Raw genomic sequence first — 27,902 nt, forward strand, 5'->3', positions numbered from 1 at the left:
GGCACACTGGGAGTTGACAATAACCCTGGAAGCCAATCCTGCACCTGGATGGCTAGCAGTAATTTAATTCCACTTGAAATTGATGTGAATCAAATAAATATATCCCACTAAATTCAAATTTTCATTTGCTGGATCCCCCAAATGCCTCAGGCCACTGTGATCCACCTAACAGGAGGGAAAATGTGATAGAAGGGAAGGAAGTCAGAGAGGAGAGACACAACAGTCTTAGGCAACTGTGATTTAAGTATCTTACTTTTTCTAATTTTACAAAAACAGAATGGCCATGTGAGCACATTTCTAGGGCCCTTCCCAGGGTTCTTAAGAGGGCTCATGTAAGGAAGGGACCCTGCATTAGTTTGACAGCATATCCTTTGCTGATATTCAATGTTAAGATTTTTAAAAACAAGAATAAAGGAAAATGCTCACTAAATGTCAGCTACTGTTATTCACTGATTAGTTAAATCTCTGGGCATTGGGTTTATTCACAAATTTACCTATGATCCTACCCAATTAAGAGAAGGAATGCTCTTCATAAGCAGGAACTTACCTGCCTCTTAGTTTCTGTATTCACCTGTCCATCTTCTGTTCCCTGAAATCCTGTCCCATTCTTATAACCTGACTATGCTGGCATATTTGCATTTCTCTCCTTCTCCACTTTACCACTTTATCCTCCCTCTTCCAGTCAAATACAGGTTAAATACAAACACAAATACAGTCAAATACATACACTTAGTCCTTGTAATCCATGTCCCAATAAATTCTGACAAATTCTATTAAGAAAAGTAAAAGTCTTCAAAACATGAAACGTTCTTTGGTGAAATGACCACTTGTGAAATTGTTTCCCACTTAAATTGTTCCATCTGCTAACCCTAATGCCTACATCCACTCCTATCAAAGTCTTAGTCGTCCTTTTGGAAATATCTAGTCCTCAAAAACAATAGAAATTTATCGCAAATCTTGCAAAAGATGTGGACTTCCATAAAATTGATGAAAGTGATGTTGGTGAACTGCTGGATCCACATACAAAGTGACTAATAAAGGAGGAGCTCAGAGTTGGACCAGATAACAAAGGAAAAAAAGACAACCAATAAGAATGATGATGACATCAATGCTTCAAAAGGAAACAATTTAGTTTCAAAGGATTAAGAAAGGACCTTGGAAAAACTGGATAAAGCCCTCCAACATTTCTGCAAATATGACCCTGCTGCAGAAATCAAATGCAAAGTGAAGGATAATGAGCTATATGAAAATAACCATGTCCACAAATTAACACTTGATTTATCAGAATTAGCACAACATTGTAACTTTAACCTTAAACGTTAAATATAAGATAAATTCATTTTCATAATTTTTTGATTGCATTATTTCAAGATAAAGTCTCAATCAAGTCTTTTTCTTTCATTATGGAATCTAGGTCTCCCTCTTACATAGATTCACTCTGGGAGGACCTTTCCTGGAAAAAGGAAGAGGGAAAGGAAGACCTCTTGTAGTCATCTCTATGTTTCCCAAACACACAATAGTAGAAGAATCCCTTCAGGAAACTAAAAATTAGTCTTTTGGGTGCCCCTGCCAGATCAGTTCTGAATCTTCAAGAGCAGAACAGAACTTAGGACTCCATCTTTTTGACAAAATCATCTTAAGGGATCCTTATGATAATCAAGCAAATGTGGGAACAAACACCTTAACTAATCCAAAGGGAAATGATGTAGTTTATTCTCTCGTCATTCTCTCTCTTTCTCTCCCTCTCTCTTCACTTTACCAACTCTTTTTAAAACTTTGTCATCTGTAGTCGTTGCACTCCTTTCTTCTTTCTTTTATCCTTTTTGCATGCCCTTCTTCCCAGATCAGTGTCTAATCTGTAAACAAAAGGTTTTTGAAACTTTATCAAGATTGTCTTTAGAATTTACAACCTGCTCCTGCATTTCATTTTGTTTTATGGTATTTTAAAACACCTTTGAAAAAAACCAGAACTTTTTTTTCTCCTTCTTTAAAATTGAGTGTAAGTGATATGTTTCAAATTTCTTTTTTCTACATTCCCTCAGCCTGCATTCTCATGAGCCCATTTTGCTCTATATTCATTTGGACATTAAACTGCTTTGCAAATATTACCATATCTTGTCTGTTCTTTCTGTACTGCCTGTACTGTCAGCTCCTCAAAGACAAATACCACGTCCTTCATTTCTTCTGCATTTCCCCCACTGAGCCTAGGAGATTGACTAAGATTGACTAGTGTGCAGAATGCTTCACCCAGCGGGTGCTTAATAAATATTTTAAAAACAGTATTACAACGTTGAATAAATTTGACAGCAGTGCTGCTCATCACTTCAAATGCCAGCACTTTCTAGGTCCTTTCTCTGCCTAGCAACCATTTCCCAACATACCTCTATGTCCCCAGACATTGCATCCAAGCTGAAGCTCTCTTTTTTTTTTTTTTTTTTTTTTTTTTAAAGATTTTATTTATTTATTTGAGACAGAGAGAATGAGAGGGAGGAGGGTCAGAGGGAGAAGCAGACTCCCCGCCGAGCAGGGAGCCCGATGCGGGACTCGATCCCGGGACTCCAGGATCATGACCTGAGCCGAAGGCAGTCGCTTAACCAACTGAGCCACCCAGGCGCCCCTGAAGCTCTCTTTTGATCCAGCTTTCCTTGCCTGAGTTATGGAAATACTGTTTACATGTTTCCTCCTGAGGAGTGTCTTACTGGTACCCACAGACCCTGCCGTTCAACTTGAAGTTGCTTCTTCCCCCTTCGTGATAGTGGGAGAGAAGGACAGTAGGCATGAAGGTTTTTTTTCCGGTAGCCCCCCTTTTGTCCCCCCAAATCATCTTTCACATTAAGATACAATGCCCCTATGCATAAGAGTATCAACTAAGGATGATTTTCCTTCTTAGCACCCAAGAGTGCTAAGGATTTTAGGTAAGAGGTATTATTAGTATTTTAATTAAATACTGTTTCTTCAGGAGCTTTATTCAGTACTTCATTTGTTAATAACTTACTACAGTCAGGTAGGCAACATTTCTCTTATAACGTCATTTTCCGGGGCACCTGGGTGGCTCTGTCTTGAAGCGTCTGCCTTCCGCTGGGATCATGATCCCAGGGTCCTGGGATCGAGCCCTGCATCGGGCTCCCTGCTCCGTGGGAAGCCTGCTTCTCCCTCTCCCACTCCCCCTGCTTGTGTTTCCTCTCTCGTTGTGTCTCTGTCAAATAAATAAATAAAATCTTTAAAAAAATCATTCTCCTATTAAACATTATTTCGTGCCTATGAAAAACACGCCGCTACTTACGCTGTACCAATCTAATGTGGTAACGTACAGAAAAGCTTATGCTTTTTCTTGGTTCGGGCACTGTGTTTTGCAAAGCACTTTGGCACCTATTTATTATCTTACTTAATCTTCACTAAAGGTTTGGTAGGTGGACAGAATAGGGGTCATTATCCAGAATGAGCAAGAGGAAACTCAGAGACGTTAAATGACTTGTCTAAAGTCACACACCTTGGAGGGACTCACACTGAAACAGGATTCTAGCTACAGCCAGTCCCATTTCCTGTGTCTGCCAGTCTCACACAGCTCAACTTCACAAAATAAAGCTCTGCTATGTCCCTAGAAATATGTAAGGCTGCTAGGAAGAAGCAACAAGCAATAGATTGTGGGTAGCTAAAAGTAGGAAGCGGGGCGGGGGCGAAAGGTTAAGGAAAGCACACTGTGCATGCGCAGATCGCTATTCGGGGGCCCAGGACGGTGAGGAAGGTTGAGGAAAGAAGCGGAGCTCCTGGGCAAATTCTTATTGCCTACCTTCCGCTAACGCGCAAGCGCACTTCCTCAGGATGAAGGCCGGAAGAAGGGGGGGAGGGGGGGGAGGGAGGGGGGCGGGCCTCGGAGTCGCGCAGGCGCAATTGTGTCCCGGGTTGCCAAGATGTCGTTCCCCAAGTACGAGCCGTCGCGTCTGGCTACCCTACCCTCTACCCTCGACCCAGCCGAATACAACGTATCTCCGGAAGCCCGGAAGGCGGAAGCCGAGCGGTTGGCCATAAGATCCCGGCTTAAACGGGAGTATCTGCTTCAGTACAACGACCCCAGCCGCCAAGGGCTCATCGTGAGTCGTGGGCCGGCCGGGCGGGAATCGAGGGCCTGAGTCCGGGCGGGCCCCCATCCCCGGCCGGGCAGCCCGACCGGCCAAGGGAGGCCACGCAGAGGGGCGGCCACCGTTCCCGATCAGTATTTTAGACTTTGGCCCTCTTCCAGGCCGAGAGAGCAGGCGCACCCACTAGCCCTTTGACCTTGGGCGGAGAGCTTGGTGGTCAAGAGGACGGTTCTGAGTGCACACCGGGCTGGGTTTGAGTCCCGGCTTGATCACTTCCCACCTGGGTAATCTTGAGAAAGTGACTCAGCTCTGCTGGTTATCCCCGATTTTCCTGTCTGAAAAACGGGGTTAATACATGTTAGGATTAAATGAGATAAGGCACAGGACTGGCCAACACGGTGCCTGGGCTGTAATGAGTGTTCAGGAAACGTGTTGTGTCATTTTTTTAAAAAGCAGTTTTCCACCTTTCGGTTCACAGTTCATAGCAATACTGCTCTCTCCTGATGGGAATATAATGATGTTTTTCAGTTTATATCTTTTGAATACCCCAGAACTCTGCAGCTAGTTGAAACTCTGGTCTTTGAAGTCAGAAGCCAAGGCAGAACATAATGGCAAACTAGATGACCTTAGTTTGCCTAACCCCTCTAAACGTTAGTTTTCTGATCTTAAATGCGAAAGGTAGTACATTCTTTATAGAATCATTGTAAGGTTAAATGAGATAGTTTGTATAACATTGCAGGCACTTAACATATAACCAGTAGATTCATTGCTATTATTATTCAGTGAGTGGGCTTTTCAATAATTTTCTGTACAAAAGCTGTTTAAATATGATATCAAATATGATATTAAAAACAAAGCAACCAAAACTTGCCCCAGCAGTTGCATTGGTGTTCTGTAGGACTTTTTGGAAGTTATGAGAATTGAAGGAAGTTTACATTGTGCAGGCACTATCTAAACCCTTTCTGAATATTATTATTCAAATGTCACAAGTATTCAAAGAGTTAGGCCCTGTTATTATACCCATTTTACAGATGAGAAAACAATATGGGAAGGACAAATAGGTCATAGAGTGATACTCCCTTAGCAAGTGATAGAGCAGAATTTAAACCTTGAACTGTGTAACCCAAAACATCTGCCTAACCAGTTGGCTTGATGTCAGAACCTTGTTTACTTGAGAAGAAGGTGTGGAGGGAGACATTTGTTATTTACATACACAGGGTTTGATGTGCCAGATGGCTGAAGTTTAAACTCCGGATTTTCTCTTTTCTAGTTCTGTGCCCTAGGACAGTTTCAATTTTGTCATGTAAGAGACAGTAATACCTGCCTCATTGGTGGTTCTGTTAATTAAATGAGTGCTTGGCACTTAATCATTTAATGATCAATACATGGAAATTCTTTGCCTAATCTTTACCAATGATTGATTCAGTGAATTGCTTTTATAGGCCCCGCTCTGTTTTAGATGCTGAGGTGACTATAGATTCCTGTCCTTGCAGAGCTTTCTTTCCAGTGGGGCAGACAAGTAATAAACAGGTTAAAAAACTAAATTGTTTAGCATGTTAGTGGCAAGGGATAAGAAAAATAAAGCAAGGAAGGGATAAGGGATATGTGTTATATAGTAGGAGCTGAAATTTTAGATAGCCCTAGGGAAGGCCTTCCTTGGAAGGTGACATGAAGGAAGTAAGGTGAGGGAGCTAGCCACACAGCTCTCTGCGAAAGTAGCATTTTAGGTAGAGGGAACAGCAGATGTAGGGGTCCTTAGGCAGAAGTGTGCCTGGTGAGTTGCAAAAATACTGAAGCGACCATTATGACTAAAGTGGAGAAATTTAGAGCAAAGTGGGAAGAGATGAGGTCAGAAAAGTACCTGGAACTAGATCACACCAAGCTTTGTAAATCGTTGTAAGGACTTTTACTGAGTAGGTAATCTGCCCTACATTTTAACATCTCTCTGGTTGCTTAGTTGAAAATACACTATGAAGGAGAGCAAGGAGACTAGGAGGCTTTTGAGGTAATCTTTCAGGATTTTGGCAGTGGAGATGGTTAAGAAGTGGTGAGTTCTGAGTATATATTGAAAGTAAAGCCAGCCAGATTTGCTAGCAGATTGGATGTGAGGTGTAAGAGAGAGAAGGGTCAAGGATGATTCCAAGGTTTTTTGACCTAAGTGATCAGAAGAATGAAGTTGCTTTTTACCAAGATGGAGAAGAATGTGAGAAGAGCAGGGAGTGGAATATTGGGAAATCAGTTTGAGATACATCACATTTGACGTTCTTGTTAGACAACATGACAGTGTTGAGCAGGTAGTTGGACATTATGTCTGGAGTTCAGGGTAGAGGTCTGGGAAGGTATAATTTTGGGAGTCATCGGCCTATAGATGGGATATTTAAAACCATGTGACTGGAGGAGATAGATCATCAAGAGAATGAATGTAGATAGAGAAGACCAGTGAAGTCTAAGCTCCAATATTAAGAGATTGGAGAGATACGGAAGAAGAGAGCAAAAGAGACCAAGAGGGAATGGCCATAGAGTTAGGAGGAAAACCAGGCAGGTGTGTGCCCTGAAAGCCAAAAGAAGAAACAGTTTCAAGGAGTGTTCACCATGCAGATCCTGCTGATTGTTCTTTGGACATGGAGTGGTGTCCAAGAAGGAGAACTGTCTCCCATGGAGTGTGTTTTGGAACCTCTCTTAACAGCAGTACAGGTTCAATGAACTGTGGCCATGGGGCTGTTGATATTTTTATGAAATGAAATGTCTGTTTCTGGAAGACCGATCTGACAGATAAATATGTAGAGAGGTGACTGGTAGATTGAGAATTCTGTCCTGGGAGAATTCAAATATGTTAATAGCAGAAGGGATAGATAAAGAATAGATGTGTTTATCCTTTTAGGTATTGAACTCAAACATCCCCTTAAACCTATTATATCTTGTGTCTTCACCTTTACTGTTTTCTGCAAACAGTTTGGTTTAAAATGGATCTGTGAAAGATCCAGTTTAATTATTTTAATCCTATCCATCATGACTTCTTGGTGGTGTATAGGACCTTGAATGTTCTCCTTTGGTATTAAAGTTTTAAAGCTGATTTCATCTGCTTATTTTTAATCTGCATATCAGTTAATTAGAGCAAATAATTTTATAAAATCATTTGGGGATTTAGCTAATTAAATTTAATTATGTGTTTGGGGCAGATTTGCTGTCTTACATAGTTGTTCTAGTATAAATATATTAAAATGGACAATATTTTTTCTTAACCAAGACAGTCTGATTATTTTTCTTTAACAACAACCTTGTCCTCACTACAAATTATTTTAATAGTGTAAAATGTAATAATTTTGCTTATAAAAAAATATCAGCCAAGTCAGCTTAAAAATGTTAAACTTCAGAGTTGGCCTATTTTACTCTTCACCTTCCTGCAATTTATTTGAAGCCTGGAAAGATAGAGCAGGGTCGGGGGGTAGCATTAGAAAGGGTCCTGGAAACAAAGTACAAAGCATGATAGAGCATATGAAATCTGTTCTCATTGGGAATACTGTGGTTTAGTTGGTCGTAATTCAAGAAAGACAATGAAACTACAAAACAATCCCGAAAAGAAAAAAAAATTATCAAAGAGAAAAAGTGGCTTCTCTGGTGGATTAAAAAGAATAGGTTTCTTAAATCTTAAGTAAATAGAAAGCTGAAGGGTGATACAAGAATCTTTTAAATTCTGAAGGACTTGAACAGGATAGGATCATCAGAGAGTTACTCAACAAATACTAGAAATGAAAGATCTTCCCTGAAGCAATAGTCAGGGTGTACCCTCAACTATGGTGGAGCACAAAAGGCATCTCCTCTGCTCCCCTACAAAAGTTTTGATGAGATTGTTTCAGTGTGGCCCTGCTTAAGTTCCTATAACTTTTTGTTTTCCTGAATTTTAGGAAGATCCTGCCTTGATTCGTTGGACCTATGCAAGATCAGCAAACATCTATCCCAATTTCAGACCCACTCCCAAGACCTCGCTCTTAGGAGCTCTGTTTGGAATTGGGCCCCTCTTCTTCTGGTTTTATGTTTTCAAAACTGACAGAGTAAGTACCTGATGTGTAGTTTCTATGTGATAGGTTCCCCTGTGCTGGATGCAGGTCTTTCTCTTGGCATTTGCTACCAGTGCTCCTCCCACCTTGGTCCTCTACTCTTCCTTCAGTTTCTCTCTCCTTTTATCTTTATTCCTTTCCAGCAGGAGTTAAAACAGAAAGTTTCAATTACATGTTTGGTTTTATTGCTTTATCGTTTCAACTCATATTGAAATATACTTTGCCAAAAATCACAATAGTCTCTGAGTCTTTCAAATTTAATTTAGTGGCCGCTCTAGAATTTAATAAGTTGGTCAGTTTAAATTTCTAAGGCTTGAACTTAGACTGAAAGAGTTTTCCTGTGTGTTTTAGGTGATGTAAAGGAATTGTGCTGTGAATATTAAGAGACTACAGAAATAACTTTAAAAAGTTAACGCTAAGGGCTCTTGGGTGGCTCAGTCGGTTGGGTGTTGGACTCTGGATTTCGGCTCAGATCATGAACTCAGGGTTGTGAGATTGAGTCCCACATCTGGCTCCACGCTGGGCCGGAGCCTGCTTAAGATTCTCTCCCTCTTCCTCTGCCCCTCCCCCGCATGCGTGTGCATTCTCTCTCTCAAAAGAAAAATATAGAAGTTAAACTTTCCTATTTTGATTTGCCTTTCGATATTATCTTTGCAAACCTTTATATTTAGTTTTCTTAGTTCATTATTTTTAAAAAGATGTTTATTTGGGTTAAGTATTAGCAGAATACATAAATCATTTAGTGTGTTCCCTGCTTATATGAATTCTAGTTATGTTGGTCACATTTTGTGGATTAATGTTAAAACTTTGTAATATGCTAACAGTAGGAAAGCAAAAGCAGCCTGTGGTGCGAATCTGCCATCAGAGGCCATATGGTCACAGAGAAATCCAGTTTATCTTTGACACTAGGCCACCCTGGTACTAGACCACCAGCAGGCCTTGTGTTGCCATCTAGACTGGAGCCCACTCATCTAGCTTCTGTATTTTGATTGTCTGATAAATTACCTGCTTAACAAAAAGATAGGCCACACTTAATCCAGAAGGTGTTTGCATTTTGCTTTTGACATACACTTTTTAGTGGGGTAATATAATTCTTCCAACATGTACATAAGATGTTTTTAAAAAGGAGTGTTTTCTCATTGTCCCTTATTTCTTCAGACTGCTGCTTCCTCACATGTACTCTTTAGGCTTTAGACAACGGGGGATTGGAATTAGGTTTGGAGTATTTTAGTCCTGTTTTTCAGATTGTACCATGGGTTATGCCAAAATACATTGTGTTTTCCAGTACCTTTTTTGTTTGTATATTTTGCAAAATGGTCACCACAGTAAATCTTAGTTAACATCTGTTAACATCGTTACAAAAGACAGTCTTTTTTCTTGTAATGAGAACTTAAAGATTAATTCTCCTAGCAACATTCAGATATTCCATACGGTGTTATTAACTGTAGTCACCATGTTTACATTACATCCCCATGACTTACTTATTTTATATTTGGAAATTTGTACCTTTTGACCCCCTTCACCCATTTTGCCCCCCACCTACCCCCTGCCTGTGTCAGCTACCAGTCTGTTCTCTTTATAAGATTGTACTTACGAAATGGCAAGATTTCATTCCTTTTTTTTTTTTTTTTAAATGGCTGAATAGTGTTCCATTGTATACATATACCATGTCTTTATCCACTCATCCATTGATGGACACAGGTTTTTCTGTGTCTTGGCTATTGTAAATAATGTTGCAATGAACACAGGTCAGAAATGTGTTGTTTCTAATGAAGCTTTTTTTTGTTTTTTTGTTTTGTTTTATTTTGTTTGTTTCTTGTTTTTTCTATCTGCAGGATAGGAAAGAAAAACTTATCCAGGAAGGAAAATTGGATCGAACATTGAACATTTCATATTAAGTCTGGCAATGATAACTCTATATATTATTGTTTAAATAAAGCTTCTATTAATCATTAAATACTTTCTCTTTCTTAATATTACCCTGATTCAACAAACATTTGCTGGATAATACAATGTAAGAGTTCACAGTTTCATGAAGAAACAGATTCATGTTCATTCATTTAGTCATTAAATAAATAAGCGTCTACTATGAGCCAGGTACTGTGCTCTGTGCCCAGACTACAGCAGTCAATAAAACAAACTTAGGCCCTGTACTTAAGGAGTACACACTCTGACAACTATTTATTCAGTGATATTTGAGAGCTCATATCTAGTACTACTTAATACCTAAACTTTTGTCTGGCTCCAGCCCCAGTGGAAAATGCAACAGAACAGTAACAATAGTGTGGTAAAAAATAGAATAGGGATTCAGGAAAGTGATGGAGAAGCAATTCTGTCTAGGGAGATGGCATTGATCTAGGCTCTGAAGATCACAGGGCTAACAGGGCAAAATGGAATCATGAGAAGGCAAGGTGTGTTGGGTATGGTGAGATATGGGGCCACTGTGGGGTGAGAAGACAGAAGAGGCCACATTGAACGGAAGTAAAACGGTTTAGCACATGGGCTTTGGAGGTTAAATTGGAATCAGAATCCTAGCTCAAGCTTAACAGTTGGAATACAAGGCCTCCTGTTTCCCCATCTCTGCCCACTTCCTCATAAGGTCATGAAGATGAAAATGAGATACCAGTATTGCTCAATAAAATAAAGCTACGTGCTCTACGGTTCAGTCTTGAAACAGTAGGCGGAGTAAGGTACTAGAGGGAGAACATGCTCTTTAGGGCTGATTTACGTTATTACGTTGATTTTAACTTTCAGAGCATACTCACAAGTATTCTCTGGTTCTTGTACGAGTCTGGGATACCCTGAAATTCAGAGCCTGAGAGACAAGCTTGTGTGCAGGTGGTTTATATTAGGGAGTGATCCGAAAGAACAAGTGGCAGACTGGTAAGAGTGGAACAGGGCTAGAGGGACAGCCCACAAGTGTGTGCTATTGGCCTGTTGCCTCAGAGTAGCTGGCTCACTTCCACTAGGGACCTTCTGAGGAGCCCTGTGGAGTGTACACATAATACTCCCTGCAGACAAGGAAAAAACAAGTATCCACTAGCTTCTCCCCTAGTTGGTCACGAGTTGCCTCACGCAGTTAATTCTCTTTCACTTCAGGTATGGGTGAGCCTCAGAATGGCTGAGGGTTCTTAAGGGCTTCTCACATGGAAGGGGAAGGAAGCTGAGGGCAGAAAGGAAGTGATGTACTGTACAGCTGAGGTGGCATATTGTCAGGTCACACCTGCAGGAGCTCAGAGCTGCAGCAGCAATTGGAGTAAAAAGATTGGCCAAGAGGAAGTGATACAGGCACAAGAGGTAGACGATTTCCTCATCCACTCCATGTTCTGCTTGGATCTGTGCACACGTTAATCTGCAACGTCATTCGGGGAGGTGACTAGGTACAATCTCAGTATAGGAGGGTTAGTGGAACAAGCTTCAGTCCCACACTGTTGAAACTGGTCTGAAGCTGTAATAGATTCATCATTTCGCCCCATCATGCTTTCTAGGTTTTCCTTCCTTGGCCATCACTTTAGAAGGTCTAGAATGCTTGCCTGATGGAGTCACCAGGACCTTTATCTTCAAGGCGGGAACCCTAGTTACTCTTGTATCATTAGGCCTTTGTTGCAGCAATTGCCTATTTACATTCATCACCGGACATGGAAGCACCAAGAAGCAAAAGTGACTCCCCTGGGCTCCAGACATATCCCTTTAGGCCCCCATTCTGTAGCAGCAACCCTAGCTCCTTGTAATGAAGGTCATTACATTAGTGCTGCTAATATGGAAACTTTTTTTTTTGGTCTACTGTTTGCCAGGCATAAGAAGCCCAAAATGACCAGGAGGTAATCACAGCTTCAGATTAAAGTGAAATCCTCTGACATTGTGATTTATAATAAATATATATTTAGTCTTTGTCCTTGTTTCTGGCGCAGAGCTCCTAAAACCCTCAGGATTTCCTCAGTGATAAGATAGAGGTGTCTTTTGTTATGTTACTGAGCTAAGTTTTGGACCACACTTAAGCCGGGGCTGGTTGCCAAGAGAACCAATTGTGATTAGAGGTTGGAACTGTTAGTCCCACTCCCTGACCTTGCATTTGTATCCCTGCTCTCCCACTACTTACTGGTGAAGTAACCTGGAAAGTATTTAAGTTCTCTGTGACTCAGTTTTCTTATCTTTAAAATACATATACTAATAATACATTGTTATTAAATTCATTGTTTCATGAGTTACTACTTACAAAGTATTTAGTATTTAGGATAGTTCTATTCTTAACTTTTTGAGGAATCTTCATACTGTTTTCCACAAGTGGTTGTACCAGTTTGCCTACCTACCAACAGTGCACAAGAGTTCCTTTTTCTCCACATCCTCACCAATACCTGTTGTTTCTTGTGTTTTTGATTTTCTCCATTCAGACAGGTGTGAGGTGATATCTCATTGTACTTTTGATTTGCATTTCCCTGATGATGAGTGATGTTGAACATCTTTTCATGTGTCTGTTGGCCATCTGGGTGTCTTCTTTGGAAAAATTTCTGTTCATGTCTTCTGTTTTTAAATTGGATTATTTGGTTTTGGGGGTTGAGTTGTATAAGTTCTTTATATACTTTGGATACTAACCCTTTATCAGATATGTCATTTGTAAATATCTTCTCCCATTCCATAGGTTGCCTTTTAGTTTTGTTGATTGTAAAACATTTTTGTTAACATTGAGAATTTATTGAGCAATATGTTCTTAAGAGTTTAATCAATTTCTAAAGATTTTTTTATTACCACAAACAGTGCCCCAAATCACACCAGAAGTGGTCTGGTGAGAATACCAATTACCCCTCATCTGAGTGCTTGATGTTACCATGTGTCTGACCGTTACTGCGGGCCCTGAGCACTGGACCTACATTGGTATTGCTGTCTCTGTTGGCCCAAAAGCTCAAGCTTATTACAACCAAACCACAGAGAGAGTTCCTCGAGGTCCCCATATATTCCCATCACTTGCTCCTGAGTTCAGGAGCATCTGATTGGCTGTGCCTGACTTCTATCTGCAGGGAAGGCTGAAAAAGCAAGCATATGGCATGTTCAGCTCTAAAGTATGAGGCAGATAAGGAATTCCCAAACATAAGAAAGTGGTTCAAATGTTGAGCATCCAAAAATGACAAGGAACCAGAATGAGATCTTAAGGCCCTTATCACAATTAAGGAGTTTAGACTTCATCTTGATGGCAATGGGAGCCACTGAAGGTATTAGGCAGGAATAACCTGATGGGATTTGCATTCCTGGAAGATCATTCTGGATCCTGGAGGAGGATCTCAGGGCAAGAAAGGCTAGAGGATGACCAGTAATCAGGCTGTTGTAAGACTTCAGGCTAGAAATGATTTTCAATTTTGAGACAGCCCTCTACGCAGAACAAAGCAGTCCCTGCTAATCCTAGGGTGACTCATTTGGATGTGAACGTGTCGAAAGCTTTATGAAAGTCTAAGTATATTATCTCTATTAGTTCTCCTTTTATGCACAAGCATGAGGAGCCAGTCTTCCTAATAATTCCTTATCTGTGTATGACATCCCTTCCCTTCTCTGGGACAATATTGCTTCTGTAACAGACTGGTTTGTTTAAGTACTATGTCTTTTCACCCTTTATTATGGATCCTGCCTGGAGAAAAAGATGACATTCATGCTTGGTTCAAAATCCCATTGGATTCATTCCCTGATTTATTTTCCATTTTATTTTTTCTCATTCTTGGTAGCACTTGCCACAGACTTCTTATAACTTTGGGGGAGATACAGAGTACTGGTTATTTCCCCATTCTTCAGGATCATTAATGGAGTATTTGAAAAGATTAGAGATCTGTATGAGAAACTCTCATGATCAAATATGCATGATTTAAAAATATGGACAGCACCTTAAAATTAGCTCTAAATATATTCAAAGACTGAATTTCAAAGTTTCTGCTGCTGCTTTCTACCATTTTGTGAACACACAGAATTTTATCATGTTTCTAGTAGAGCATCTGTGTGTACCTCTGATTGTAATGCTTCCACTTGTTTCCCCGCTGGCTGCCTTGTTTACTGCCATTTCCCTAGCTGAGATAGAGACCCCTTCTCTTGATACTGTGACCTGGAGGGACATTGAACTAAGTCATCCACCTGGAGACCCTTCAGCATCCCAAGAAAGTGCAGTGTGCATCGATCTCATCGCCAAGCTTCAGGATTTAAAAGATTAAAGTCAAGCTGAAAGTCTGACATCTGATCTCTGAACGTTGCTGGCAAAACATCTGAGATTTCTGCAGCAAACTTACCATTAGAATTCAAGTTCTTTTCCTCCATAATCACAAGGAGTATCACCTGATCAGTTTTGAGTCAATTCTTTACTTCTATCACCAATTGCATTTAAATCATTCCTCGCTTATTTAATAATTAGGCTCTAAAAATATTGGGGGTGGGAGTGGGGAAAGGAGGGAACTGGCTGAGCCTGCTCCAGAAATCAATTTAGGAAGGACTCAGGGGAAAAAAAAAAAAAAAAGGAAGGACTCAGGGGTTGCAATCTGATATGAAATTGTTGTGAGTAGGAGGACAAGGTGTAGACTCTTGAAACTGCATTTGCACAGTTAAGCACATTTTTTTTTCTACTTACATTATGTTTCATAATTAAAAACATGAAGTTTGCTAGAGAAGGTTTTATTTATGCTTTATATAGGATGGAGACAGCATCAAAGAGTTACTACTTTTTATATGAAGTGGCTTGGGTGAGGGTAGATGGAGGGTCAATTACCCTGAAGCCATCTATTAGAGGCTGGATAGACAGCTTCTCCTCCAAAATCATGCTCTGCAGAAGGGGGTGCCCAGAAGTGTTTGGTCCTATCAGGGTATTTGGGAGGAAACACCAATGTAGTCTGCAAGGGGAGTGAGCTGCTGTTGGTCTGCAGATACTGGAGATTGAATTCTAGGACACTGGCTGTCAGGTCTCCTGCATTGATCAAACACTTACTGAGCCCCGGCTGTGTACTAAGCACTGAGGATACTTATATGAAAAAGATACAGCTCCTTCTTGGAAGAATGCACATTGGAGAAAAACAATTATAGCAGCCAGCACTTAATTAAACTTTTACTTGTATTCTAGGCACTAAACTAAAGTAAGGGCTTTACACATCTTACAACATACCTTAAAAATCCCCATTAGGCAAAGGAGATTTAGGGAGGTTAAATAATTTGTTTGAGTCCTCAGCTAATAACAGCTGAGTCGGAACTTAAATCTGGGCAGGCTGACTCCAGAGGGCACATCTTTAACCATTCTTTCAATGGGTTGAAGACTGATGCTGTGTGGAGTTGGGTACTGGGAAAGAATGGGAGGGTCTGGAGGGTTTAAGAGGTAGTACTTTCTAGAGTAGGGCCTGCCACTTGCACTTTTAGATTTTCTAGCACATTCATGGGTATACAGGATTTTAGAGCCAGAAAAATCTTTAAAGATCTGCCAGTCTCACAGCCTAATTCTATAGGAAAGGTTTGGGGAGGCGAAATGACTTGTCCTATTCTTCAAGAAGCCCTGCTAATTTGAGGATTAGGAGTCTAGGTTTTGATTAAGAACAATGGCTCTGATTGTCCATGTCACCTGTTTGTGATTAAAAATGAGACTTGGGATAATTGAGACAATTGCTCACCAACCTCCTTACCTCATATATACAGAAGACTCAAAAAGCCATTTTAATAAGGATGTATTTGGAGAAATCAGGCAGATGTTTGGAGCATTTCCTGTGTAAAGCAAGAATTCACAGATTTGTCTCTTGGGGCTGTGAGAGTGAAGATGTTAGATTCAAACCCAACACCTCCCATATTGTTCTTGCTGGATTCCCACAGGAAGGTCTCCCTGGCGGGCAACAGCTTCCCCACCACAGCACCCACTACCCCTCCTTTACTTCTGATAGAACCCCGATTTGTTCAGGAGGTTGGTGGAAGTCCCTTTATCTCAGGCAGGGTGGGCATGACCCCAGTCCGAAGGAATGAATCTGGGATTGGTCTAAGGGTGGGCATGGGACCCAGTTCTGAGCATAGGAGAATCTGGCAAGTAGAGCTTCCCATCCTGAATAAAAAGATATTCCCCAAGGAGAAATCCTTTCTGTCCCTTTCTGCTTTTGCTTTCTTCTCTTCTTCTAAGAACATGGATATAAGGCCTGGAAATGAAATGAAGATAAAACAATTTGCCAAAAATTGTGGAGCAGAAAACCAGAATGAACTTGGGTCCAGGATCATTTCGTGTCCTGACCTGCCAACCTCAGACTTCTTTTATGAGATAAAGTCCTAGTTGTTAAGCTAATGTTAGATTTTCAGTTTTACAATTTTTTACAGTTGAATGCACTCTTAATTGATACCATGTCTTTTTATTAAGAGAAGTCATATCGTAAAATATACCTGTCCTTCAGATTTTAATTTTATTCATAGGATCCAAAATAAAGGCAATAAATGCTCGTGAGTGAGCAAAACTGCTCTATTTGTTAAATTTCTCTTCCAGGGAATGTATAGCATTGCATACACTTGGTTTTTACGAGATATTACTGCTGATAGTGCTGTGGTGAGTTGTGTTGAAGCTTCTGACATAATATTAGGTTTATTTATTTATTTATTAAATCTGTTTATTTGGGTTTTTTTAAAATTATTTATTTATTTATTTTAGAGAAAGAGTGCGCGATCAGGGGGAGGGGCAGAGATAGAGAAAGAGGGAGAGAAGCAGACTCCCCGCTGAGCACAGAGCCTTATGCAGGACCAGGGCTCCATCTCCCTACCGGAGATCAAGAGTCCCATGCATTTCCAATCCAGCCAGCCAGGCACCCCATAATTTTAGATTTAAAAAACCGAGAGTAGTCTAATTAGAGCCCAAAGGCCCACATGATGAGGCAAGATTCCTCCAGGAAAAACTCTGTAGCTAGTCATATGTGAACTACTTACATCAAACTATAGAGTCTGTCTTAATTTTCACATTAATTGAGCTATTAATATGCACTGTTGAGATCTTAAATTGAGCTTTAATATCATTTTCTTGTTTTAAGACCTAAAGGATGATGAAAAAGAATACTTCTAAATTTTCTACACTTTGGGCTTCTGTTACTTATTGCATGAGAATCACCAGCTAAATGCTTGCTTATTTAGCAACAAGGACCTTGGCTTATTCATTCCAGTGTCACCTGCAAGAAGTGGTACAATAGCCTCACTGAGGCAGGAATGAATAATATTCACTGAGTTGCAATAGCAGCAATAAACAATAACAATAGTAATAGCTAATATTTCCCTCTGCTCACTATGTACCAAAACCAGCGTGGGTGCCTTCAGTGCCTGGTTTTATTTCACCCCCACCAAATCCCTGTGAAATAAATCATTTCCCTCTTTCAAATGTGGAAGGTGAGCCCTAGAGAGGTTAAGTCACTTGCTCAAACTTTTTCAGCTATGAAAGCACAGTCTCGATTCCAGAGTCTTGGATTCCTTATGAAATATCTACGTTTTACAGCTGAGGAAACAGAGGCTCAGGGAAGTTAAGTAACTTGCTCAGGGTCACACAGCTAATAAGTGGTAGAACCTGGATTTGAACCCAGGCAGTCTGTTCTCTTTATGCACTACACTGATTCACAAAAGGATAAACTTTAGGCATACCTCAGATTTGTGATACAATTACATAAAGTTGACTATATGAAATTGAAGGCTAGTTGATCACTAAATGTAATGAAGAAGTTTAAATGTCAGCTCTCAAGCCTTTTTTTTTTATTATTATTTTAGTAGTAAGGTATCTTTCCAAGACAGAACTTACTTCAAATCCATAGTGATAACTCGTTCACCACTCTGGAAAATCATAATACAGAAACTGCACATTAACTTCTAACTTATAAAGAATTTACATTTAGGCCTTAGGTTTCCTAACTCCTGTCCTCTTTCCCACACTTTCCCTGTGCCCCCTCTGGGCACCGAATTTCCCTCTACTGTTTCTAAGGTAGTTTCCAAAACAGTGGTTCTCAGCCTTGCCTGTGCACTGGAATAACTTGAGTTTAAAAAATAAAAACAAACAAAACAAAACAAAACCCCTCTCATTTGGGGCAAGAATATGCAATTGGAAAAAGCAGTCTCTTCAACAAATGGTGTTGGGAAAAATGGACAGCTACACGCAGAAGAATGAAACTGGACCACTTTCTTACACCATACACAAAAATAAATTCAGAAGGGATGAAGGACCTAAATGTGAGACAGGAAACATCAAAATCCTAAGGGAAAACACAGGCAGCAACCTCTCAGACCTCAACCGTAGCAACTTCTTGCTAGACACGTCTCCAGAGGCAAGGGAAACAAAAGCAACAATGAACTATTGGGACTTCATCAAGATAAAAAGTTTCTGCACAACAAAGGAAACAATCAACAAAATTAAAAGCAACCTACAGAATGGGAGAAGATATTTGCAAATAACATATCAGATAAGGGTTAGTATCCAAAGTATATAAAGAACTTATCAAACTCAACACCCAAAAAATTAATCTAGTTAAGAAATGGGCAGAAGACATGAAACAGACATTTTTCCAAAGAAGACATCCAGACGGCTAACAGACACATGAAAAGATGCTCAACATCACTCATCAGCAGGGAAATGCAAATCAAAACTACAATGAGGTATCACCTCACACCTATCAGAATGGAGAAAATCAAAAACACAAGAAACAAGAGGTGTTGGTGAGGATGTGGAGAAAAAGGAATGCTTATGCACAGTTGGTGGGAATGTAAGCTGGTGCAACAACTGTGGAAAGCAGTACGGAGGTTCCTCAAAAAGTTAAAAATAGAACTACCCTATGAGGTGCCTGGGTGGCTCAGTTGTTAAGCGCCTGCCTTTGGCTCAGGTCATGATCCCAGGGTCCTGGGATCAAGCCCCGCATCGGGCTCCCTGCTCAGCGGGAAGCCTGCTTCTCCCTCTCCCACTCCCCCTGCTTGTGTCCACTCTCTCAATGTCTCTCCCTCTGTCAAATAAATAAATAAAATCTTAAAAAAAAAATAGAACTACCCTATGATCTAGTAATCGCACTACTGAGTATTTACCCAAAGAATATGAAAACACTAATTTGAAAGGATACATGCACCCCTATGTTTACAGCAGCATTATTTACAATAGCCAAGATATGGAAGCAACCCAAGTGTCCATTCATAGATGAATGGATAAAGAAGATGGAAATTACTCAGCCTTAAGAAAGAACGAAGTCTTGCCATTTGTGACGATGTGGCGGGAGCTAGAGAGTATAATGCTAAGTGAAATAAATCAGTCAGAGAAAGACAAATGCCATGTGATTTCACACCTTTGTGGAATTCAAGAAACATAACAAGTGAACAAATGGGAAAAAAAAAAGGCACAAACCAAAAAACAGACTCTTAACTACAGAGAACAAACAGAGGGCTACCTGAGGGAAGGTGGATGGGGGGATGGGTGAAACAGGTGAAGGGGATTAAAGAGTACACTTATCATGATGAGCCCTGGAGTGACGCATAGAATTGCTGAATCACTTTATTGTGCACCTGAAACTAAGACAACACTGTATGTTAACTATATTGGAATTAAAATAAAAAACTTAAAAAAAGAAAGAATTTAAAATTCATTTGGGCTCTATCCCCAGCATTTCTGATTCAGGTGATCTGAGGCATACCCCATGCACTTGGAGTTTCGGAAGCTGCCAGGAGATGGAAGGTACGGCTCAAGTTGAGAACCAGCGTTTCTCAACCTTGGCTCTATTGACATCCAGTGTTGGCTAATTCTTTGCTGTGGGAGACTGCCCTGTGTGCTATAGAATGCTTAAGAGGGTCCCTGACCTTTATCTGCTAGATGCCAGTAGCAACTTCCCCAGTTGTGACAACCAAAAATGTCTGTAGACTTGATCAGATGTCTTGGGGGAGGCACAAAATCTCCCCTATTGAGAACCTCTCAGACAGGAAAATACGTAATGATGCCAAGGGGATCTGTTAGAAAACCCTCTTGTCATTGGAGGAAATCTAATCAGGGTGCCTTTCTTTCTTTTTTTTTTTTTAAAGAATTTTTATTTCTCAGGAAAGAGATGGTATATCTCTTCAGGAGCATGGTAGAGGAAAGTATCTTCGAGAATAGGGAATTAAGGAAAGGGTACAGATCTTTCTTGCTGATCTGAAGCACAACAGAAGGAAACTAAATCTTTTTTTAATGAGCGTGAACAGTGTGGCTGGATGAAATATTATCTCTTGCTGAGGAGTTGCTGCCAACAAGATAAAGTGGAGGAGATAAAGCAAGGACTGGGACTGAATGGATGTAAATGCTGAATGTTTCCTCAGCTCCTGGAAGGCTTGGCCACCAAACTGATGATGATGGAGTGAACAGAAATGGATGAGAGTCTAGGTACGTGGATAAGAGCAGAGTTAGAGGAGGTTGTTCTGGAAAGGTTGGAGTTTGGCAATAAACTATTTGAGTGGTCGTCTTAGTTTGGGTCATCTGAGAGAAGAGCCCAGGAAGCACCACAGGAGAGTGGGGAAGGGAGGGGAGAGAAGCTAATCATAAGTGCATTATTGGACGTCGCCGCCGGGGGCTGTGGAGCTTCATTCATCCTTCTGGAAGTTGCAGGGGGCCAGGGCCAAACATAGGCCCCAGAGGTGTGGGGCAAGAGGGCTGGCATGTTTATCTACGAATTCCTGTGAGTCACTGGCTGAGGGCTGTGTCCAGGGCTATACAATCCCAGCACTTTCGCTAGCTTCTGGTTTGGGCCTTGGGCAGGCTTGCAGGTGTGGTGCAGGCAACTGGATTTGGCTGGTCAGCAGCGGTTGGTGCTTGCTGGTGGGAGATGGGCGGGCCACTAGCAACTTCCTGTTACACTGGCCAGTTTCAACATTTGTTTAAAGGTATTGACTGCTTTGCTAGTTAACAGTGTTCCATTTTTAATAAAGACTTCTTTATATTAAGGAACATTAGGAAGGCACACCAGCCTCTGTCTCCACCTGTTTGAGACCATGAAATACCACTGCCAGAAGCCTACCAGTCATCTTGGCCCTGTCCTCAACTCCTCTTCCCCTCACCCCTTGCATACAGATCACTAACAAGGGCTTTCAGGTCTACTCCAAAACTCAGGAATTTACCCACTTCTGTCTCTGCTGCTACCTCATTAGTCCAGGGCAATGCAGTCTTTTGCCAGGACTACTGCAATGGCCTGTTCCTGGCTCCTGGGCTCCACACACTCGGTTTTCTTCCAGTTCCTTGAACCTACAAAGCTGTTTTGTTTTGTTGTTTTGTTTTGGAATACTCCTCCTCTGCACTATATCCCAGCCCAACCCTACCCTTCCAGTGACTTGCTTCTTCTTATCTTTTAGGTCTGGCCATCACTTCTTCATTGAAGATCTTCTTCTCTAAAGAATGATCTCCCCTTCCCCATATGCTGTTCCTCTCTCAGTTCCTGTTTGTTTTGTGTTGGCATGTTTCACAATTTGTAATTATTTTGTTTGTTTATTTCATCAGTCTCCCTCTTCAGAATGTAACCTCCATAAGGGTGAGAACCATATCTATCTCCTGGACCACCATATCCCACATAGGGTTGCCAGATTTAGCAAATACACATACAGGCTTCTGTGTCTGTACTTGTACTAAAAATTATTCAGGGTTTATCTGAAATTCAAATTTACCTGGGCATCTTGTGTTTTATTTGGCGACCCTAGTTCCTAGGCCCTGATACACAGCCGACTCTCATTACATGTTGTTAAATAAAAACTTGATAGCATATCAAATTGCTACTAAGGCAACAAAGTGGGGGTGTGTGTGCTAAATCTACAGAACTAGAGTAGGGAAAAACACACTTGCCATTCTTTTCTGTTCTGATTTTCCTGTCTACTCTCTCCAAGAGAACGTAATCAGCTGACCCCCAAAATCTTGGACAGCCCAGTCGTCTGGGAGGGATACCGGCCACGGAGGGGAGCTGTTAGGAACAGCGTTTATACACCGTGTGCTACCTCAGTTTTGCTTGGCTCTGTGCTGCGCTGGGACATTAATCTTCTTTGGCCCTGATCTCCCCAGACTGTGAGCTTGATAAGGGAGGGGAGAGATGACTTCTTTCTTCTCAATCATTCACCCCCAGCGTCTCACTCTGTAGATGGCACATAGCAAGGACTCACTGAATGGTTGCCAAATGGACTGATAAATGAGTGAAGAGTAGGGGGGCTAACTACTCTGGTTTGACCAGGCCTGAGGGTTTCCTGAGACATGGGGCTTTCAGTAGGGAAATCAGGGCAGTTGGTCCCCTCGGTGAATGATGCTCACTCTTAGTGGCTGGGCTCTTGTCCATAATCATCTATATTGGCTGCTACATGACTATCATGATCAGACAGCCTGCTGGCCTGTCTGCCCATCTATTTTAGGATGATGCTGGATGTTTGGAGCTCTGCTGAACCCTTGTGATTCCCTATGCCTAGGACCTTGGCCTTGGCTTCAACCTCAGTTCATGGTCCTTCCTTGTGGCTTGGTCTTGTGGTCTGTGGTAAACACCCTGGATTTGCACTCCCAGAATAAAAGCATGCAGGCTAAACTCATGTGAAGGGCTCTTGATCTTGAGCTAATTTCATGGACCCCCAGTCCTGGCCACTATAGGTATTCTTCATCAAGACCTGATTATGACCAATTGCTACTTCCACAGAACACCAGTCAAGTGTTTATTGAGTAATTAAGCTGACATAGAACTTTTCAAATACATTTCTACAGATGTCTGAGTTACTTGCCTGTGAAAAAAATGAGTTCTCACTTTAACCAACCCCTCCCTCATACTGCCAGAGGGCAGGATTCTAAACAAAACCACACAAATCCATTTTCAATTATGGCAGCAATGCTCCAGTCTCAGTTAGGTCCTGCTGGTTTCCTGGAATTGGGGGTGAAGTGGCTCTTGAGAGGTTCCCAGCACTTATAGTAGTTCTCATCCAAACAATTAGAAGTCTTGAGCCCCCACTTGGTGACGGCCATACTTAGAGAAGACTCAAACATAAATGCCTGTAGGAAATGAGGAGGGGAACAAGAAAGAAGTGAAGTGGATAATAAAACATATCTGATTCGGGGGGCGCCTGGGTGGCTCAGTTGGTTAAGCGACTGCCTTCGGCTCAGGTCATGATCCTGGAGTCCCGGGATTGAGTCCCACATCGGCTCCTTGCTCAGCGAGGAGTCTGCTTCTCCCTCTGACCCTCCCCACCTCATGCTTTCTCTCTCTCTCAAATAAATAAATAAAATCTTTAGGGGCGCCTGGGTGGCTCAGTTGGTTAAGCGACTGCCTTTGGCTCAGGTCATGATCCTGGAGTCCTGGGATCGAGTCCCGCATCGGGCTCCCTGCTCGGCAGGGAGTCTGCTTCTCCCTCTGACCCTCCTCCCTCTCATTCTCTCTGTCTCAAATAAATAAATAAAATCTTTAAAAAAAAAAAAAAAAAAAAAAACATATCTGACTCGATGTCAAGAGAAAAGATGTAGGTAGGCAGAATCTTTGAATAAGAAGTTATGTGTGCTAACACAGTGAGGACAGCAGGCTCACACCTTGGGTTCTGGCTCTGACCCCACCATGCAGAAGCAAGTGAGACTCGGTGCAAGGCTCTTAACTTCTCTGAGCTCCATGTTTCATTCTATAAAATGGAATTGGGCACGTAAGCCTCACATTGTCCTTTAGCGTTATGGAGCTAAATTTGCTACATCCAAAGGCAGAAGCAGGAGAGTTCTAGGAATATTCATCTTCTTAGGGGCCATCACTCACTGTGGCTATGTCCTCATGGGGAGGCCATACTCCCCATTTTTGTAGTGGAGGAAACTATGGCTCAAAGCTGAGAAATGGCTTGTCTTAGGTGATGGTAGCAAGAAGTGGAAGAGCTGGGATTTGAGTTTTCTTTTTCAGGACTTTGATCAAGAGATGGACTGGGAAAAGGTGAAGGAGGAAAAGAAAGAGTAAGGAGGAGGAGGAAGAGGAGGGAAGGAGGAAGCAGAAATGGCTGTAGCACTTTTAAAAACCCTATCCCAGAAGACTCTGAATGGTGGCTGTCCTGCTGTGTTCAGGAGGTTTCTGTCTCCAACAGAATGAATATGCAAGTGCTCAGTGCAGCTTAAATATTCCAGCTTCACCAATTGCTGTGGCTTTTAAAAATAAAAATAAAAAATAAAATAAAAGGAATAAAACCCTACAGTTCTTACATGTTCACATTACTGGAAATTTTAAACATATAGACTGGCAAAAGGAAGTTAAAGTTCTCCTGTGTCACAGCCCTGAGAACCTCTGTTAATATTTGGTGTCTAATATGCATTAGCTTCTTTATCCCTAGAACAATGGAGATGATTGTCTTTGCCTGACTTCCCATAACAGGCTTGATGTGAGGACCAGAGGAGATCATGTGGAAGTGCTGTGCACATTATAAAGCACTATTCAGATATAAGGGTTATTACTATGGCTGTTCTTGTTGTTGTGTCTTGGAGGACTCCTTCAGAGCCTTGCTGTCTGACTGGAGTGACAAAACCCCATTCCAGCTGAGCTGTGAAGACAGTATTATACAAAGTCTGTTTATTCCAAACTGGAATAAGGATAAGTATAGCTGGGCCTGGGTCCAAATTATATAACAGGAAATGGTGATGGAGACCCAGAGTTAGGTCTAGGTAAAGTGCCAGACACTCCTTTGCCAGGTAGTCTGGGCTCTCTGGCTACCTAGGGCATGCCCTGCCCTTAATCCCTTACATAGGGGAGCTCTTTCTGCCCTAGTGCTCCAGACCCTAGGCATTTCCCAAAGTTGCTTCTCATATAAACAGCCCATGTACCTCAGAGAGTCTTTGGAGGCAACAGCTTAATTGAGACCGTCAAGCCACATCTCACAGAGATGTAGGTCTCCACAGAAATTCTGCAAAGGCCCTTGGAAAGGGAAAGAGAGCCAAGGTCAAGCAGATGGGACTTTGCACCCTCCCCCTGAAGATCAGCTCCATCAACTCTGGTCCTGGAGTTGGGACTGAAAACAAACTTCATTGGATAGAGAGACAGGTAATGCTGTCTGTTTGCAAGCTGGGCATGGAGTCAGGCAGTTCTGTGCTATTGATTTTTTTTTTTTTTAAGATTTTATTTATTTATTTGAGACAGAGAGAATGAGAGATAGAGAGCATGAGAGGGAGGAGGGTCAGAGGGAGAAGCAGACTCCCTGCCGAGCAGGGAGTGCTATTGATTTTAAAGTCAGGTAGCATTGAAGGCATTTGTTGAAAAATGTAAAGCAAATTTGCATATGATTTAGCATAAAATTACTCCTTGTGGTCCATAAACTCCACCTCCAAGAATGCAAAAATAAAATAAAAATCAAGTACTGCAGCCAACTGCAATTGTGTTCAGCCTCAATGTTTATAGCCTGATACAGGAAGAATACAAAACAGGTTTTCAATCCCATCAATTTCATCCCATCCAAAAGAGAGCAAAAAAAAAAAAAAAAGAGAAAACAGCTGAGAACTGCTGCTCACAAGCCCTGACTATAGTGAGGCAAAGGCTTCCTGATCCTCCTTGGCTTGAGAACTCCGCTGAAGGTGACATCCTGCATCTCTGGGTACTGTGGCCCTGGAGGATTACCTCAAAAAGCAGATGATTCTGAGACACAGCATATATACTCTGGGCTGCATACAGATAGTATTGACAATATTCCCTTGTATTTGAACAGTCTATAAGGTTGAATATAGCCACCTGCTAGGGTGGCTACCACACCCAGTCTACAGATGGGGAAAGCGAAGCACAGAGAAGTTAAGTGACTTGTTCAAGGTCATGCAGGAACTAAGAGCTAGGATTTGATTTCAGGTCCGACTCAAGTCCAAAGAACTTTCTACCCCACCACATCAGAGGTCTAGTATACACATAGGGGTGTGTGCATACACACATGGAAATAAATACACACACAGACACACACTCTCCTCTCCTGACTCCTCTGTGTCTTTGGAGAAATTAAAAAAAAAAAAAAAAGCCACTCCTCTTGAGAAGGTTGGGAAGCCCAGAGGCTGCCAGAGCCTGGCATTTGATTTACTTACCATGGTTCCATCAGCAATCCTCTCAGGTGCCAGCTTGGCTTTGCTGGCCTTCTCAAAGCAGTCGGCATCAGGCCCATGAGGGGTCATTGAGCTGTGCAGGCTGCCTCCCCCTGGCAGGAAGCCACCTTGCTTTGCCTCATAATGACCTTTGATAAGTCCCATGAATTCACTCATGCAGTTCCCTGGGAAGGTTGAAAGAGTATTAGTTTTATTATCCAAGGCAAGACCTGTAAAGTACCAAGACCTCTCAAGCATTATTTCTGTGGAATGCCAAGAAGATAGGAGAATCTGATAAATTTTTTAGGATTACTAATGAATACAGATAGGGGAAAAAAACCCCACAAAGTATTCATGAGTGTGAAACTCTTGGTAGGCAAAACTCTACTTGATGGACATGTGGATTATTAGAGGTCTTAAATTCCACTGCCTGAAAGAAATAGTGTTGGCTCTAAAGAAAATCATGGCCCAGACAAGAATTTTAATAATAATTAAAATGAAAGTTATAATAAAGAGTAGATGTGCTCTATCACCTAGGCTTATAAGTTCTGTATTAAAATCATCTTCTTTCCCAGATCTGATCTGCTCCTCCCTCAAATAGCCCTACAGTAGTACATGGTATCACCATATTTCTGGTTCCCAATCCAGAAAACCGAGATGGGGTGTGTGTGCGTGTGTGTGTGTGTGTATGAATGTGTTGATGGAAGAGTCATGTAATGGAAAGAACCCTGGACTTGGAGTCTATTATCAAATGATAATCTGTGTGAAAAAATCTCAGTAGCTATAAAAACCAGTCCATAAATGCTATATAGCCTAACAAACATTATCTTCTGTTTCTGAATCTATCATCTTATTTTCTACCCTCCAAAATGCTTCTTAGATTCATTCTTTTCTTTCTAGTTTCACTGATATTCTCTTCATAGAATCCTAAAATTTTAAAATTGGAAAGGATCACTACTTCTACTCAATACAGAAGAATTTCTACATCCTTCCTGACAGATTAATTCCTGGGGTCTGCCTGCATGCCTCCTGTGAATGGAAGCTCTCTACTCAACAAAGCAACCTACCATACTATTGAAAAGCTCTGGGTGTTAGAAAGTTCTCTCATATTAAATGGAAATTTGCTTTAATCTAAGTTAAGTACATTGGTCTTAGTTGTGCTTTCTGGAGTCAGCAAAATTTGACAAAAATCACCACGTTCCCACATATGTTTTTATCGAAATAAAGCTCTTTACTAGAATAGCAACACACTTAGGGCAAGAATTAAAGAAATACAATACCTGAGAAAGTTTAAGTGCCTTTCCATTCATTCACCCACCTACCCATCTGTCCATTCGCCACCCCATCTGTCTGCCTATCCATCCATCCACATATGTAATTGGACACTGTGCTAAGTGCTATGATGGAGATGAGTAAGAAATAGCCCATCTAAACTTACTCTCATAGTCTGTCCCATGAGAGGGCTGAGAGTGCAGACCACGAACAGAGCAGAGAGCTATGGCATTGGCAACCCTTGCAAACCTGGACATTTGGCATGATAGATGCCCCAGCCTTCTTCCTTACATGTGAAGTATAACCAAGTGCCAAAATATTTCTGTCATTGACTAGGCAGCCATATTCATCCTGCCTAGGAAACAAAATGCTGCTGCAGGCCCCTGTAGAAAAAGTAAGACCCAGATCATAGCTCTACTCGTTTCTCCATGAAGCGGAAATAGAGGAAAAGAAGCAACTGTAAGCATAAGGTGTCTATATTTTAAAAGCAGTTCTGCTCATGAC

General features: G+C 41.4%; 2 protein-coding genes across 4 annotated transcripts in view; one reads left to right on the forward strand and one right to left on the reverse strand.

The window, feature by feature from the left end:
* Positions 1-3,866: 3,866 nt before the first annotated feature.
* The window catches only part of NDUFB4 (NADH:ubiquinone oxidoreductase subunit B4), a 52,793-nt gene continuing 28,757 nt past the window's right edge, over positions 3,867-27,902 (forward strand). The window contains exons 1-3 of one of the 3 annotated variants that reach the window (XM_064596567.1): positions 3,870-4,091; positions 7,985-8,131; positions 21,443-27,776. In XM_064596567.1, coding sequence (XP_064452637.1) covers positions 3,912-4,091; positions 7,985-8,131; positions 21,443-21,466 — 351 coding nt within the window. In that variant the 5' untranslated portion in view covers positions 3,870-3,911 and the 3' untranslated portion in view covers positions 21,467-27,776. Of the gene's footprint in view, positions 4,092-7,984; positions 8,132-9,972; positions 10,095-21,442; positions 27,777-27,902 lie in introns of those variants that run through there. The other 2 variants (XM_045902955.3, XM_064596490.1) reach the window with 2 other exon arrangements.
* HGD (homogentisate 1,2-dioxygenase) overlaps positions 22,759-27,902 on the reverse strand; it is a 43,142-nt gene continuing 37,998 nt past the window's right edge. Inside the window, exons 13-14 of the mRNA XM_064596172.1 lie at positions 26,130-26,311; positions 22,759-23,102 (exon numbers count right to left, since the gene is read on the reverse strand). Coding sequence (XP_064452242.1) covers positions 22,953-23,102; positions 26,130-26,311 — 332 coding nt within the window. The 3' untranslated portion in view covers positions 22,759-22,952. The remainder of the gene's footprint in view (positions 23,103-26,129; positions 26,312-27,902) is intronic.

This window comes from Mirounga angustirostris, unplaced genomic scaffold (assembly GCF_029215605.1).
Source record: "Mirounga angustirostris isolate CCGP_5_RB_7025 unplaced genomic scaffold, mMirAng1.0.hap1 SCAF_1, whole genome shotgun sequence".
Classification (NCBI taxonomy): Eukaryota; Metazoa; Chordata; class Mammalia; order Carnivora; family Phocidae; genus Mirounga; species Mirounga angustirostris.